This window comes from Diplotaxodon limnothrissa, linkage group LG1 (assembly GCF_057381915.1).
Source record: "Diplotaxodon limnothrissa isolate DT_005_m linkage group LG1, D_limnothrissa_male_GT1.1, whole genome shotgun sequence".
NCBI classification, from domain to species: Eukaryota; Metazoa; Chordata; class Actinopteri; order Cichliformes; family Cichlidae; genus Diplotaxodon; species Diplotaxodon limnothrissa.
Genome location: NC_140596.1, coordinates 28,442,408 through 28,459,603, shown reverse-complemented (window position 1 = coordinate 28,459,603; position 17,196 = coordinate 28,442,408). Strand labels below are relative to the sequence as shown.

Below are 17,196 nucleotides of genomic sequence, written 5' to 3'. Positions count from 1 at the left end.
TACCACAGGTGTGGATTTACATTCACCGTTTACTACTCACGATGCCAACTGAGGCAGTTAATATTTAAAATACATTTCTGAGGGTGAGCATCACAGCTGTATTTGGTTTTGGTCAAAGTTTTACATATAAATCAGTGGGGCTGCATACGGATTACATAGGATAAGCTTATTTTTAAAAACAAAATAATAGCAAATGCATACAATACTGTTGAATGTGTCAACGTTTCAATAGCTGTTTTCCCGTTTGTGGTACAGTGGTTAAAACATGTACGGTAGCTAACACACAAAAGATCCCTGGTTCAAACCAGGAGGAGACGCAAACAACCTCGGGGAGTCACAAGCTAGTATACTTCTACTACCAGACTCAAGCCTGGATAAATGGTCTGCTTCATTCCCTTTGGGAATTAAAGCTTGAGATATTTCTCAAGAAGCAGAACATTTATCCAGGCTTGAGGTTTTTCTCACCTTCTTGTTTCCTTTGGGAAATAAGGCAGAAGACAAAAGTACCAGATATATCCAATTACACAGTGCTGGTGTTGTTTCTAATTCATCATATTAATTAAAATGATTGGCCAACTAATCAGTCATGTTGCTGATGACACAGCAACATGAAACAAGGGAAATAAGAGAGAGAGGAAAAAACTCTTTTGTTCCTCTCCTCTATATAAAAAAGCAAGTCCACTAAGTCTGTAGGAAATGAAAAGGTCACATTTTCACTAGGGACCGTTTCTTTGTCATTAAAAGAACAGGATACTGTTGAATTATTAGTTCAAGATTTGCTTTTGTTGAATTCTGGTGTCTTTAAGCTAAATTTGCCCACGTATTCTCCTTTTCAGTTTTTCATTTCCACTGTCACCAAGTGTTTGCTCACAGGAGCTAAACTGATTGTTGGGGTTTTCCTTCTAGTATTGCAGGGTCGTTACCCAGCAATGCAAACCGCTTTGAGATGTTGTACTGTTGTGAATTGGCCCTGTAAAATTAAAAATGAGTTGCACTGAATAACTGTTCGCTTCCTATAACAGTTATAGAAAACATTAATATATTGTGTAAATTTCTTATTTAAGGAAAATGATTATCCTACAGTGGCCCTGAGAGGCCAAACGGATTGCAACTTACGAAAACACCAGCAATAAGAAAAACGCTGCAAAAGCACACAAAACACAACGGAAATAGGAAAAAACAGATTTCCAAAAGCACAAGGGAAGTGTTTCTGGGGAGACAATAACCCAACAGACCAGTTGCAGGAACCAAAATATGCTAAGAATTGCACTGGGAGACACTTAAAAGAAGTGAAGGATTTATCAGTTTTGTGAGGAAAGAAAATATGAGAGGTAAGTGTGTTAGCCTAACTATTAGCCTAAAAATCCGTCATCAGTATTATATGAATCATGATAAAACACACCTACCATGTTTTGGGTTCCTGCAACTGGTCCGTCGGTTTATTGTCTCCCCAGAAACACTTTCCTTGTGTTTTTTTCTATTTCTGTTGTGTTTTTTGTGACAGTTAACAGTTAACAAAGACAAATATTACACACCGCAAAAGATTCAAGGACATCAACAAAAGATTGATTGAATTGACTGTGTAGATGTGTAATGTTTTTCGAGAAGACATCACTCTTTGGGCTTATTGTATCATGTGGAGAACTGAAGCCACAAGAAAACCACACAAACATATGTTACATGCATGATGCAGTTCACTTTCACGCTCACACACAGTCCTCCTGTCCGAGCTGCCTACCATTAATGACAGTCATAGAGTGATTTGAGCTGCGGACAGAAGTCACACGTGTACTGTAATGTATCGGGCTCTGTGAGTGTTTGATGATGATGCGACAGCAACAGCACAGGTGCTGGTTGAACTGCTTCTTGAAGGACTTGCTCAGCAGATAGAGGGCAAAGGGGTTCAGGCAGGAGTTGGTGAAGGCCAGGATACGAGCTACAACGCTGCAGACGAAATGAAGCAACGAGGTGTCCACCTGGCAGGCGAGAAAGAGATTAAAAGATTAGATTTGAGGTATCTAAAAATATTTTTAAAAAAACCTAAATTCATCTGACTTGACTCTTTTTAAAAAGATCTACTTTATGTGAGCCAACAGGAACAGATTTCTCATACACTCCAAAACAACAATTTCTATTTAAATAGCATATTTTAAATCAAAAAGCGCTGACGGCATTTTCAGATCAGGGATGGAACCAAAATTAATAAATCAATGGATATATCAGATAACTTTGTGCAGAATAGATTTTTTTTAAAGTTGAGATATGTTCCACTTACAATACACAAAAAGACAGAAACAAATAAACTGATTTGCACTGTTACAACTCATCCACCTAACACACAGTGTGTTAGATGGATGAGTTGTAACAGTGCAAATACTGCAATAGCTACACTCGTTTTGCACGATAGATAGATAGATAGATAGATAGATAGATAGATAGATAGATAGATAGATAGATAGATAGATAGATAGATAGATAGATAGATAGATAGATAGATAGATAGATAGATAGATAGATAGATAGATAGATAGATAGATAGATAGATAGATATTTCTTACTTCTTGTATTGTCTATTTTTGTTACTGTTTGTACTGGAGCACTGTAACCAACAATATTTCTCCTAGGGATCAATAAAGTATTCTGATTCTGATAAAAAAAATAATAATAATAATATTTGCCTACCTGGGAGTAGTGATAGGAGCGGTATAAGTATATAACGTGACTGGGTAGCCAGCATAGTGCAAACAGACCAACAAACACCAGCACTGTCTTGGCCAAGCGTTTTCTTGATTCAATCTGCTGTTCACATACAAAAAACAAAATGTTTAGATTAATTCAGATTTTGAGGACCATAACAAACATTTACAGGGGAAATATATGGTACATTTTAAAAGACTACAAACATGGTGGAAATACATTTTTTTCCAGTATGGAGAATTATTCCCCTAATTTTTTGTTTTGACTGTTTTTGTTTCCTTGGTAGCATAATAAAGACAAGAGACAAGCAACGATCATTTTTAAGTTGACAGTAAATTTCTAGTGGGGATTCATGTCATAAGAATAACCTAAACTGATCTATAGCTTGCCAAGTAACAAATTTAACACTAGCCTGTCGTCTTGCATGCACATTTCCCTCCACTGGCAGGTTGCAGGTGCTCCTCATCAGGCTCTGAGCCATGAAACTGTAGTACACAGATATGACCAGCAGTGGTATTATGTAGAAAATGAGGAAAGAGGCCATGGAGTGAATCTGAGGGTGCAGTTCAACTCCATGGGGATAAGGAGCACAGGTAACAAAACTCTCATTAGTGGAGGTGATGTTGAAGGTGTGGAGGTCAGAGAACACAGCCTCAGGTATTGCCAGGATCAGGGACAAGACCCAGATAAGCAATGCTTGCAGGACAATGCTGGTAGTGGAGGTTGATGTTTGAACATCCAAGGGTCTTACAATGGCCCTGTACCTAAAAGACACAGACAGAGGTAAATTAAACACACACACATGCATGCGCAGTTAGACAAGGAGACAAAGAGACCTTGTGTGTTCTGTAGAGGCATGCAAGGCAGTCAGTGCTTTCTAAGTGAAATCTAAAAGTAGACATTAATTAAACCTACCACATCCTTGCATCTAAAACAGGGTTTTGTCCCATAAAGGATCTCCCATTGCCTGTTTCCATCAAAGTACGTTTCACGTTATTTCCATCTTATTGACCAGTGTTCCTTAATAGTGACTGACTCAGACCAGTTTGGAATCTACAGCTTCTGTTGTTTTCAAAGGTGTGTTCCTGTCCCATTAACAGTCTGGAGCTGGGAAAACTCAGAGGTCAGCAGCTTTTTGTGAACAAACTTTCTATGTAAAATCCTTTAACATTGTTTATTTAGAGAGGAGTGGAGAAAAGAGGTCTAGGAAATGTGCAGCAAAATGAATTGATTGTCCTCGCATACTTACATTCAAACATGTAAACAATCGTGTTTCTTGTCAAAGATATGTTTAAGGTATTTTTTTCCTCTATCAGGTTTAGGATTGCATTATAGGCTATTCAGATAACAAACTCTTGAAGCACAGGATGCACAGGAACATTATAGGTGCAGCATTTATGTTTTTCACCAAAAGCCGAAACTTAGAACATCTTTTAATTGCTTTACGAAGCTGTACCAGTGACTGTTATATATAATAGCAATAGTTTCCTAATTCTAACTAATACATTTATAACAAATAATTATGATTGTGTAGCTATTGATTGCATTTATAGCCTTACACGTGGCAACAGACCAGAGCAGAAGCTCTGTCATGCGTAATTTTCCGAGGATCGATACACAGGTAAATATCTACTTAGACATTAAGTTTTTACGTCCTGTGGTTTCAATAGAAGACATACAGTCGTTTAACTTCTTTATGGATGCTGCTTTAAGTTATCCTTAGTTATGATGAGTTACACTGGTAAAAACCTACCTGTCAGCGGACAGGGCTGTGAGAGTGAACACAGAAACCCCAACCGAGGTGAGCTGGATGAAGGGGATGACTTTACAGCCCAGTCTGCCGAACAGCCACTCCTCTGACAGGTAGCGGCTGGCATCCACCGGAGCGCAGGTCACCAGCAGTAAAACATCCCCGAGCGCAAGACTCGACATGAAGAGATTCGGCACATTTCGGACGGATTTGGCAGAGCAAAACGTCTTGATGAGTGTGATGTTGCCGATTAGCCCCAACACAATGATTACACCGTAAACAGAAGCGATGGCTACACCGGTGTACAACATCGTCTGCGCCGGGGTTGGAGGAGAAATGAGGCTGCGCGACGCGTTTGTATGCTGATGCTCCATCTCCCCCACCGTCAAGCCAACGGACTGTTCCAGAGATAATTTGGGATAAATGTTTAAACTCTGAGATATGACAACACGTCCTTTCAGGGTTTCCAAAAAATAAAACAACTGGAGAAGTTATCGTGATATTTTGATGACGTGTGCAGGTCTCAAGCGGCCACCCGGTGCGCTTAGCGGAACTCAAAGTGCACCAATAAAGAGCAATCAATAAGTGTGTCAGTGGTATTTGATTTTAGAGAGAAAGCCTGAAAATGAAACACACAAAAGAAGCAAAAAAAAAAAAATCTATTATTTCACAGTTACATTTTTCTCTAAAGGTGGATCAAACTAGAAAGACGTTTTATAATTGTATAACTTTAAGTATCACTAAAATAGTCTTGTCTATGTATTTACTTTATGAAGCACGGAGGGTATGTACTGTAGAAAACATGTAAACAAAGGTCATATTAAGTCTGTTTTTACACTATAGATAGATAGATAGATAGATAGATAGATAGATAGATAGAAAATGTTTTTGTATGTTTGTCACACTAAAATGATCTTCAATTACATTTTGATATTAACAAAGAAAACACAAGTAGACACAAAATTGGTGTTGTTCCCAGACCATCATGAAAATGTTGTTCCAGGTTCAACGTTGCAAGTGACCAATCACATTGTTGTGACGTTATTCCTTTGCCATTCGTGCATTTATGAAATTCCAATGTTGCAAGGACAATATCAATTCTGCTTACTGTTTATTAAAGGGTTACGGTTAGGGTTAGGGTCAGGGTCCGTTGATCGGCGGACAGAGGCGGTTTCACGCAGTTTAAGTACAGTTTTTTGTTTTACGCCGGTTTTCCCCGAAGTCGCAAAAGTATGACGTCACAACATTCTGATTGGTCACTTGCAATGTTGATCCTGGAACAACATTTAGTATGATGATCTGGGAACAACACCAACAGGAGGATATCAGATCAACCAAAATGCTATCCCACCCACACCCCACCTCCTCCCTTATTACGACATGAATTAACTTTTGTGTATCACATCTTTGGAAAGCTGAGTTTAATTTCTTTAGCCACACCCAGGCCTGATAACTGCCACACCTGTTCAAACAAGAAAACATTAAATAGGACCTGCCTGGAAAGTAGAGTTGACCAAAAGATCCTCAAAAGCCAGACACTTGTCAGGAACAAGTGAGAAACAAAGTAACTCAGATCTTTCCCTCTTGAAAAGGTTATAAAGCCATTTCTAAAGCTGGGACTCCAGCGAACCACAGTGAGGGCCATTATCCACACATGGAGAAAACCTGGAACAGCGGTGGACCTTCCCATGACTGGATGGCCAACCAAAATTGCTCCATCAACTACTCATCCAAGAGGTTTTTGACCTCAAGCTGAAGCGCACTTGGGTTCTGCAGAGGGACAATGATCCCAAACACACCAGCAAGGCCACCTCTGAATAGCTTAAGAAAAACAAAATGAAGATGTTGGAGTGGCCTAGTTAAGGTCCTGCACTGAATCAGATTAAAATGCTTTAGCACCGCCTTAAAAAGGTGGCTCATGCTTGAAAACCCTCCAATGTGGCTGAATTACAACAATTCTATAAAGATGAGTGGGCCAAAATTCCTCCACAGCACTATAAAACACTGCCAGAACACTGCCAGATATTGCAAACACTTGATTGCAGGTCTTGCTGCCAAAGGTGGCTCAACCATTTATTAGGTTTATGGGGAAATCATTTTTTCACACAGGGATATTTAGGTTTGGATTTTTTTTCTCCCTAAACATTTTCATTTAGAAACTGCATATTGTGTTTACTTGTGTTATCTTTGTCTAATATTTACATGTTTCTTGATAATCAGAAACATTTAAGTGTGACAAATATAGAAAAAAGGAAATCAGGAAGTGGGCAAACACATTTTCCCACCACTGTGTGCATATAGATCGGGAGAGAGGGAGAAATGTCATACAGCCAAACTGTTTGACAGGCATAAAAATGTATTTTGGTACCAACAAAAGATCGGCTGAAAAATCTGACAACTTGACATGGTGTGCAGTCTGTGCTTAAAAAGAATGAAGAAACTGGACAAGTGGAGGAGAAAGGTGGCAGGTCTAAAAAAAGAAAATCCAGCATCGAGCTGCATCAGGCTGTTCAGTTGATTCATCCACTGTTCACGGAAGCCTCATCAGAAATCTCTCAGTCATCCAGGTCATGGTAATCTAAGGAGCTTGGAAATCAGAACCTTAGGGAGGGACTGAAAATCAGTTGAATCATATGCATACATACATAGAAATAAGGCAAAAATAGAGTTTGTACAGTTCTAACAAGCTTGAAAGTCAATGTATGGTATGACCACCTCTATCCTTCAGTGTAGCCTGAACTCTATTAGGCAGGCTTTCTTCTACTTCTGATGCCGTGTGCTCACAGATTAGCTGCTTGGGTGATTTTTCCTGATCTCCTGGAGGCCTTAAATCTGACAATTACCCAGCAGGTTTCTGTAGAAAGTGATGTCTCAATGGACTCTCAGCTGCCACAACATAATGGAACTTCACGGGCATCAGAGAGAAAAACCAAAGCACACACTCAAGTAGAAAAAATGGTCTGTGAGAGACTGATTACTGCTGATCCACTGAAACATTTATTCAACACCGATTTCACAGAACAATAACAAAGAACCCAGCCAGCATCCGATGTGTCACTGATAAAGAACATATCTAATCTATTCCCTGTTTGTGTGTGTGTGTGTGTGTGTGTGTGTGTGTGTGTGTGTGTGTGTGTGTGTGTGTGTGTGTGTGTGTGTGTGTGTGTGTGTGTGTGGAGAAGTCTAAGTTAATATGGTTCAACTGTAATAGCAAATGATGGTAGTGAGGTCTTAAGCCATTATGTGAAGGCGAGATAAAGTCAAGAGAACAAGGACAAAGGGGGATTAGAACCTGGAGAGAAAACCTGGAGCTGAAAGGATGATCTGGTCCAAATTTGAAAGCACAGAAACATTTACACTTCACAACAGAAAACACATTTATGCAACCCAAAACTGTTTGATTACTTTTCACTCTTAATAAAAATGACTCTGACCTTGTAAAATCATTAATCATTTCACGAGGAAAAGGTTACACAAAGCCTTAAATGTCATGTAAATGTCAAGCAAGCAATATTGTGATGCTCTTACAGAGATTCACTGTGTGTAATTTTACAGTGGAGGTAGACAGCTCAATAACCTTTTACCACAGCTCCCTGCCAGTTATGTGATACAGCATGAAACGCTGTGCTGAACTTTATGAAACTGCACATAATTCTGCAGGATTTACAGAAATTCGGTCTACAGGTTTCACAAGAGTCATGGGAAATATAACTGACGGACAAAAACCTTTAATCCCACAACAGTGTGTATAGTATCTGTAAAGTATTTACTTTTTTCTTTCTTTTTTTTTTCCTTACAATTCTTTATTTACTGGGGAAAGTGTGGGATTCATCAAGTCTGTGACTATATATGTGATGGCACATATAGATACTGATGCTTTATATGGAAGATACTCTTAATTTATGAGATTCATCCATTTCAAGAGGGCACTATATAAAAATTAAACATTTGGTTTACCATGCGTATGCTAATATGTCAAAATTTATCATTTTCTTGTTGTTTTCATATAAGGGCTAACTGAAAACATTGAAAATCAGTCACAATTACAGAAATTAACTTATATCTTCTCTGTTTGATCTCCTACTGAACACATGTAGTCATTTGCTGAGTTTATTTTAAAAAGATTTTTCATTTACTAGTTTTTAAGTGTTGCCAATTTGCGGCTCCACCTTATTATGTATATCTTGATATTATTGTGCCACCTAATGGACGTCTGAATTAATAACAGTCACTAGAAACGCAAAGAGAGGAGGTTCTTCAAATGCTGTGCTTTTAGCCTACATTATATGGGACTATTAATGTAGCAAAACTATTTGCGCTTGTGTTTTTCAAACTGCATGCGTGTATCGTGATCTATGATGGATCACAATACACAGATACAGGGAGTGCAGAATTATTAGGCAAGTTGTATTTCTGAGGAATAATTTTATTATTGAACAATAACCATGTTCTCAATGAACCCAAAAAACTCATTAATATCAAAGCTGAATGTTTTTGGAAGTAGTTTTTAGTTTTAGCTATTTTAGGGGGATATCTGTGTGTGCAGGTGACTATTACTGTGCACAATTATTAGGCAACTTAACAAAAAACAAATATATACCCATTTCAATTATTTATTTTTCCCAGTGAAACCAATATAACATCTCCACATTCACAAATATACATTTCTGACATTCAAAAACAAAACAAAAACAAATCAGCGACCAATATAGCCACCTTTCTTTGCAAGGACACTCAAAAGCCTGCCATCCATGGATTCTGTCAGTGTTTTGATCTGTTCACCATCAACATTGCGTGCAGCAGCAACCACAGCCTCCCAGACACTGTTCAGAGAAGTGTACTGTTTTCCCTCCTTGTAAATCTCACATTTGATGATGGACCACAGGTTCTCAATGGGGTTCAGATCAGGTGAACAAGGAGGCCATGTCATTAGTTTTTCTTCTTTTATACCCTTTCTTGCCAGCCACGCTGTGGAGTACTTGGACGCGTGTGATGGAGCATTGTCCTGCATGAAAATCATGTTTTTCTTGAAGGATGCAGACTTCTTCCTGTACCACTGCTTGAAGAAGGTGTCTTCCAGAAACTGGCAGTAGGACTGGGAGTTGAGCTTGACTCCATCCTCAACCCGAAAAGGCCCCACAAGCTCATCTTTGATGATACCAGCCCAAACCAGTACTCCACCTCCACCTTGCTGGCGTCTGAGTGGGACTGGAGCTCTCTGCCCTTTACCGATCCAGCCACGGGCCCATCCATCTGGCCCATCAAGACTCACTCTCATTTCATCAGTCCATAAAACCTTAGAAAAACCAGTCTTGAGATATTTCTTGGCCCAGTCTTGACGTTTCAGCTTGTGTGTCTTGTTCAGTGGTGGTCGTCTTTCAGCCTTTCTTACCTTGGCCATGTCTCTGAGTATTGCACACCTTGTGCTTTTGGGCACTCCAGTGATGTTGCAGCTCTGAAATATGGCCAAACTGGTGGCAAGTGGCATCTTGGCAGCTGCACGCTTGACTTTTCTCAGTTCATGGGCAGTTATTTTGCGCCTTGGTTTTTCCACACGCTTCTTGCGACCCTGTTGACTATTTTGAATGAAACGATTGATTGTTCGATGATCGCGCTTCAGAAGCTTTGCAATTTTGAGACTGCTGCATCCCTCTGCAAGATATCTCACTATTTTTGACTTTTCTGAGCCTGTCAAGTCCTTCTTTTGACCCATTTTGCCAAAGAAAAGGACGTTGCCTAATAATTATGCACACCTGATATAGGGTGTTGATGTCATTAGACCACACCCCTTCTCATTACAGAGATGCACATCACCTAATATGCTTAATTGGTAGTAGGCTTTCGAGCCTATACAGCTTGGAGTAGGACAACATGCATGAAGAGGATGATGTGGACAAAATACTCATTTGCCTAATAATTCTGCACTCCCTGTATAATCGGGCCATCTGGAAACTCCAGATGGAGTTTTTTTTTTCCTTTCAGATTACACTATCTCTGATGTTATTGTTTTTCTGGTGCTACTTGGTCAGCATGGTGGTGTGGTGGTTGTAGCAGATTGGTGACCTCTTGCTGGGATAGGCTCCAGCTCCTCCATGACCCTGATAAGGGTAAGTGGAATAGAATGGAAGGATTTTTATGTTAAAAGTAATCAACATGTTTTCTTTAGCCTTTTTGCAAAAGGCAAATGTATACCATTCAGACAAAAGACCTTTGTTGATTTGAGAAGGAATAACCCTTGTGGGATATTAGTCATCACATTTAATTTCAGTCAGAAGGTGGGTGGCGTGAATGCATATATTGTGCAATGTTACAATGCCACCATTAATAAAGCTATTAAATCTTACAATTAGCATCAGGTATTATACTGCATAGTGGCTGTGTGGGTGATTACCTTTGTCACTTCAGACTGTGGTCTAAAGTCTTTTAAATCTGCAGAACATTTCAGCCAGTTATTTTAAACTATACTGCCCTCTTGCAAAGTCCAAATGGTCAGTTCTGTGGCATTCAAGGAGACGAGGGATTGAAGATGTTTTTTTAAGCCCTTCAGTCTCAGATGCCGTCTGATGGTTACAGGGCTGCAGTCGGCACCAGTAATGGACTTAATTTGGGTCGAGGATCGTGCAGTGTCTTGACAGACAGCCAACTGGATCCTCTCGCTCAGTGCTGGTGAAATATTTTTGGGTCTTCCACCTGACTTTTTTGTTCCATAACTTTTAGCATCATTTAAGAAATTCCAAATTACTGTTTATGTCTTTCAACAACCTGACCATATTCAAAACGGGAATGCTTTTTGCATTTGCCATCAGAACATCATGGCAGTGTGGCTACCTGACAGAAAATGTCAATGAACCCTCATTTTTGCACACGTTTAGCCTTTTAAATGCATGTGGTCCTAAACCTTTGATCAGCTGTAAAATGGCCTGTTTCAGTTTAAGCATTGTTTTTGATGAATTGCATTCTCAAAAAAATGTTTTGTCTCACTCCCATTTCTTGTTGTTGCATGTTGAAGCTCTACTTGGAAACTTGTTAAGATCCCACCATGCAAAATATGATTTTCTGCCATTTTTCAAATGGCCTTAAACTTTTGATCGGGATTGTATATGAGATCTTGTGCACTTATGTACTAACCAGATGATTTTCCCTGTGGCCTCAAATCTGCCAGTTGCCCAGCAGGTTCCTGCAGAACGCGATGAACTCTCAGCTGCCACACCATAATGGAACCTTACATGCATCAGGGAGAAAAAAGAGCCAATAGATGCAAGCAGTCAGGCAGAAAGTTTAACTGTGAGAGACCAATTATGGTTGATCCACAGAAACATTTATACTACACAGATTTCACAGGTACAAACACAGAAAGAAAAATCAACCAAAACCCTAGCAAGGTGTCACGGATAAAGAACATATCTAATCCAATTCATGTTGCTCTGAAGAACTGCCAGGTAATTTAATATGCTGTAGAGAGGTCTGAAGCCATTATGTGGAGGTGAGATAATAAAGTCAAGAAAACAAGAAAAGGGGCATTAGTAGGAAAAGATGGGGGCATGGACTACCACCGGTGAGGCTCGGGGGTGTGAAATTTATGGTTTTCAGGGTTTTTATCGGGTGTTATCGTTATTTTTTTTTTAATAGTTTTTATCGTTAACTCTGTTTTTGTTATATTTATCCGTACAGGGTTAGAGCAGAGGACACAGAGGTCACCAACTTCTTGCAGAGTCAGTTACTACAGCTCTCCAAACTTTATGTGGCCTTCAGCTCAAGAACAGTGCACAGAGCACTCCTAGGAAAAGCTTTCAATGGCCAAGCAGCTCGTCACAGCCTTACATCAATGCCTTGCACCAGTGCACAAAGCAAGGTCCATAAAGCCATGGATAAGTGCACAGAGTCCTGATAGAACCCCCTTTTGAGATGAATTAGAGCGGAAACTGCTAGTCAGGCCTTCCAGTCTGGAAAACTTAACTGAAAGACAACCACATGGGTGACTTAACAAAACCTCTAAACCAAGAACACCGACTGTACCCGGATTCCGTTTTTCATGTTCAGAACCACCCAGTGAGTGACAGCACATAAAGAAGCTGATGCAGGTACACTCATGACATGCGCACAGTCTTTTTGAAAGTTAAAAATATACGTTATTATGCTCAGCAGCGTGAGAAAAATGTTTATCTGTTTTAATGTGCTGGGACATAACTGTTGTTGCTCCCTAACAAAGTCAAAAAAGGCACTCCTCACCGAGAGGAAGTGGCAACAGTGCCCTTGTTGTACCACATGCAGATGATAACCATGAAAGTATTCTCACACGATGTGTTACACATACACATACACTTTTATTTTCTCTACTTCCTTGGTTTTGTTTCAGTTTTACGATTGGGTTTTAGGTAGCCTTCTGTTTGAATCAGTTTAGATTTTATTAGCTGTGCCAACTTTCTTTGCAGTGTTGCTGACTGACGCTTGTTTTTTTTTGTTTTTTAATTTACCAACTGGTAATTGCAGTTTTAATTTTTTGGGACAGGATGGTTGGGTAGCAAAAACAACATCAAGGGTAAGTGAAAGGTAGGAAGTCAGCGAGTAGCAGGGAAGGGATAAAAATATGCCATGACCTTTTTTAAATACACTGTAAAAAAAAACGTGCTGTTTTTACAGGAAAACCCTGGTAGCTGGGGTTACCAGGGACTTCCTGTAAAAACGCTTTACAGATGCAACTTGTAAATTGATTTACAGTGAATGAATCTCAGATTAAAACTGTTAAATCTACAGGAAAAAGAAGTTAATTTCACACATAGATGTGATATATAAATACACTATTTCCTGTATCTTTTACAAGTAATAAATGCTTTTTGTGGATCCATAAACTGCAAAATTAACAGGGAAATATCGTACAAAGAACTAATTTAAAATGGTAGAACTACGGTGAAACTGTGCATATTAAATGGAGCTGCTCTGTAAATTATACATAAAATCTATGCTGAATATTATGTTTTAATGTAAAATTTTAACCATAACCCAGCAAATTTCTTACTGCTACGCCTACACCCAAACATGCAAAAATACACATGAGAAAACACAAGAGAGGAAAATATCACTTTTGGGAAATTTATTTTGCAGCCACATTAGCAAAATGACAGCAAATGGATCCATTTTTCCAACTAACACAATATGCAAGGCACACAGCAACTACACAATTCAATCAAAATATAGGCTATAAAAGCTGTGGAACATTCCTGCAAAGCAAGAACCATGTTCATGAAACAAGCATTTGTTAGACCCTCCACCAGAAAAAGTTAAATAACCTGTTAAGACTTTAAAACAAAAAACACATATTGTGCCAAAAATGATCATAATCACCGTGCAACGCAACACGCACCCTGCTGTCACCACAACCATGGCCCTGGTCAGAAAACATCAGCAAAACCACGTGGTGAAACAAACCTACACATGTGGTCTAGAAACACTGCAGTAGCAGCATGTTGTTTTTTTTCTTTTCTTATGTAAATAAAGAACATTCCTACAAAGAAAGAACATCTTCATGAATTGGCTTCATGCATTCGACCAGTAAAAGGTTCCAGTACACATTGTGGAACAAAATTAACAAAGTAAAACTAACAGTCCACAGAGAGTCAAGATTTAGGCTTAGCGCCACTCGTGGTCGGCGAGATCCTAAATCAGGGTGAGGACTCGAGGGTTCACACTGAGACGACGCTTTGAGTTTTTGTTCTCTACTTTGGTTCCTTTTTCTGGGTTTATGGAGAAGAAACACCTGTAGAATAACAATCATATAAAAGTTTATTAAGCATTTTTATAATTGATCAGTTAAAATACACATACAAAGTAAGTAAAAATTAAGTATATACATATATATACAGTCATGGCCATGACCACGTTCAAGACAAAGTATAACCAAAATGCTGTGGGGAAGTGAACAATGCATGGTCAAAAGTATTGGCACCCTTCACGAGTGTCTTCTGCAGTGATATGTCACACTTTAGCATTGTTAAAATCCAAAGCAAAGGTTATAGGTAGTCAGACGTCAGTTGACGCTTGGTCTAGCCCTGAGTCTCGGCCAAGCTTGGACCCAGATTCAGACTGTTAATGTATTTAAAAAAACCAAACAAACAAACAAAAAAAACAACAACAAAAAACAGAAAAAACAACTGAAACCGGCTCCAAAGCCGACCGAGACTCAGAGCCAGACCTGGACTCGAACCACATCAAAGCCAGACTCCAGATCCCAGAGTCTCAGTTATGAGAAATAACAAAGCCATATTTGTTCACCTCTGAAGAAACTCTAAAGTGGAAGCCAGCTCAGATGGATAATGGATGTTGAAATTGTAGTAGCTCCCGAACATGAGGCACAGTGCAGAAATGAAGGAGGATATGTTTGTGCTGACGAGGTGCCGATCAACACTCAGCATGTATCTTCTTGAGGAATAGCAGGACTGTCCTGTGAAGAAATTATTTAACAGGTTATATCAATAAACACGGCAGTCACATGACATTCTATAAAAAATGCACTTAAAAAAAAAAAAGAGAGAGAGAGAGAGAGCTATGAAACAGACTTACCACACATGATAATAGTGGGTGTCAGAGGCACTTGCTCCAGTTGTACCTCATCTGCCAGACATGTATCTTCAACACAGAGAAGCATGGACTCCTCCTTCTCTTCAAAGTAGCTGAGTAGCTGTTTAAGGTAAAAGAGACACATGTTTCTGAGATAAGAATGACTATCCTTCTCTGGCATATCACTGGCTGAACTAGCAGATGCCATAGTTTCATGTGTGTTTTCTGAATATTCTGTACTGTCATTTGGGGGCTGAGGACGAGATTCCTTGTACATGTCATCAATACCATCTGGGGAACAAGCTTTATGCTTCCTACACATGTGAGAAGTAAATGATGACTTTTTTGTAAACATATGCTTACAACCACTTACTGGACATGACACAGACCTGCCCCCTGCAATATGATCATTTAAGTGAGACACTAGCTCTTTCACTGTTTGAAAATGGCGGGCACATAATGAAACTGCACATTTTAAATCTGCAACAAGAGCTTTAGGAGTAGCTTGAAGTGCAGGTGCATTGTGCACACGATAAAAATGCCCCTTGAAAGCAGAGTACGTGGTGAATGTTTGGCTGCAATTGGCGCCAACACATTTAAAAATACAACAAGGCTCATTCTTATGCACTCTGCAATGTAGTACATAGCCTCTTAATGTGACCAATACCTTTTTACAAAAGACGCAGATGATCATTTTTAGTATTTCTAAAGTTTGCCTGTGCTTTTCAGCTGAACTAGCATGCTAGCGCTAGGTTATGAGCCTTGGTCTAAATATCAACTGGTGCTTTTATCTCGAAAAAACGTCGCCAAGATATTGAACTTACCGTGCAGACTTTCTGACGAACAAACACAGATCCTCAAAAAACACTTGAAATCGTATGTTTGTAATTTGTCCTAACAACATAGTTGCTGAAAGTTCGATGTTTTCTTCTCCCGTCTTCTCTCTCGTGCTGGCTCGTTAGCTATAGTCGTGAACTAGGCGCTCTTCTCCTCCCGCCCTCACGTCATTATCCAATCAGAGACGAGCTTCAGATGCACATTCAAAATTAGGCGCGCTCAGTGCAACTGTGAGTGGCCTGAAGTAGCTTACAGCTCTGTGGAGATGAGGCACCATAGAGATCCTATGGGAGGCACTGTAAGTTTGTTTAGCCTTTAATAATGAGACATTGCTGACCTAACCCAAAAAAGTATTCTAGTCTAAGTATCACATTGCAATTAAAAGAAACATAAAGAATACAAGCATTATGACAGAAGCATTACTTAGTCGTTAAATAATAATTACTTATTGGTTACCCTACAATAGGCTGCAAATGATTTAAGAAAAAAACATGATGTAAACAATTTTAATTGTATATTTTTATATAGCCTATAAATGGAGAGGCAACCTCTCAGGTTCACAATGACATCTTCTGTGAAAACATTTTTATTAGTCCAATCCATGACTTTGCATCATTTCATGAATCATGTTAAAAGTAGGCCCAGTACATCCATGCAGTTGTAAAGTGACTTACATATACGTCATGTGTTTTTAAGAAAAACTGACTAAAACTGTGATTTTTACAGTATTTGCATGTCAAATTAACATGATTGTTTGGTTATGAGTATTACGGTGTTTCACTGTTTTTATTCACAGTATTTGTAGTTTTAACCAATAAATTTGATTATAATCACACATTCATGTTGTAAATATAACAGGAACATTCTGTTTAAAGGTTTACAATAATTCACTGTGATCGAAACAGGAAAGTTGTGTTTTGGGGTTTACTATACATTTCTGTAGGGGTTTTACATGGTTTTTATGTCAATTTCACTGCCCTTTTTTACAGTGTACGACTTAGAAAATATCAGAAGTTATGTTACTGTGAGAAAAATAACATCAAATCAAAATGCTCAAATCTAATTCCCTAATACAGACAGAGCCAGACCAACTATACTGGGAGACTATGACTGGTTATGCACTTAGAAACTCAAACAACCACCTGACAGACCTGAAGGAGAGCGTGGAAAAACACTGTATCCTTACACTGTGATAGAGGAAGTCAGCTGACATGACACAGTCGGTATCAGACTCATGCCTACAAAATATCAGATGACAATGGTGGTGTCATGTCTTTATTTGATTACAGTGCTTACTTACAAGTTTTGGAGACGCACAATTATTTTTATCAGTTTTTATTCAGCTGTAAAGCTACAAC

At 39.0% G+C, this 17,196-nt stretch overlaps 2 protein-coding genes across 2 annotated transcripts; both read right to left on the bottom strand.

Annotated features, from left to right (window-relative positions):
* Positions 1 to 1,706: 1,706 nt before the first annotated feature.
* LOC146639934 (gastrin-releasing peptide receptor-like) lies at positions 1,707 to 4,758 on the bottom strand. Its single transcript, XM_085356608.1, has 4 exons — positions 4,451 to 4,758; positions 3,110 to 3,461; positions 2,683 to 2,796; positions 1,707 to 1,976 (listed from the first exon to the last, which is right to left on the bottom strand). The coding sequence occupies exons 1-4, from the start codon at positions 4,756 to 4,758 to the stop codon at positions 1,707 to 1,709; spliced, it is 1,044 nt and encodes a 347-aa protein (XP_085212734.1).
* A 9,343-nt stretch (positions 4,759 to 14,101) lies between these two features.
* Positions 14,102 to 15,718, bottom strand: LOC146639933 (uncharacterized). The gene is made up of 3 exons (XM_085356598.1): positions 15,005 to 15,718; positions 14,717 to 14,885; positions 14,102 to 14,201 (listed from the first exon to the last, which is right to left on the bottom strand). The coding sequence occupies exons 1-3, from the start codon at positions 15,693 to 15,695 to the stop codon at positions 14,102 to 14,104; spliced, it is 960 nt and encodes a 319-aa protein (XP_085212724.1). The 5' UTR covers positions 15,696 to 15,718.
* Between the last annotated feature and the right edge of the window lie 1,478 nt (positions 15,719 to 17,196).

Excerpts from the sequence above, each read along its gene's own strand:
- LOC146639934 (XM_085356608.1), bottom strand. The coding sequence starts at position 4,758 with ATGTTGTACACCGGTGTAGCCATCGCTTCTGTTTACGGTGTAATCATT. Across the intron at positions 3,462-4,450 it reads ACAGCCCTGTCCGCTGACAG|GTACAGGGCCATTGTAAGAC; the intron begins GTAGGTTTTTAC and ends TGTGTCTTTTAG. Across the intron at positions 2,797-3,109 it reads ATGTGCATGCAAGACGACAG|ATTGAATCAAGAAAACGCTT; the intron begins GCTAGTGTTAAA and ends TGTGAACAGCAG.
- LOC146639933 (XM_085356598.1), bottom strand. The coding sequence starts at position 15,695 with ATGATCATCTGCGTCTTTTGTAAAAAGGTATTGGTCACATTAAGAGGC. Across the intron at positions 14,886-15,004 it reads ACCCACTATTATCATGTGTG|GACAGTCCTGCTATTCCTCA; the intron begins GTAAGTCTGTTT and ends ATTTCTTCACAG. Across the intron at positions 14,202-14,716 it reads ACTTTAGAGTTTCTTCAGAG|GTGTTTCTTCTCCATAAACC; the intron begins GTGAACAAATAT and ends GTTATTCTACAG.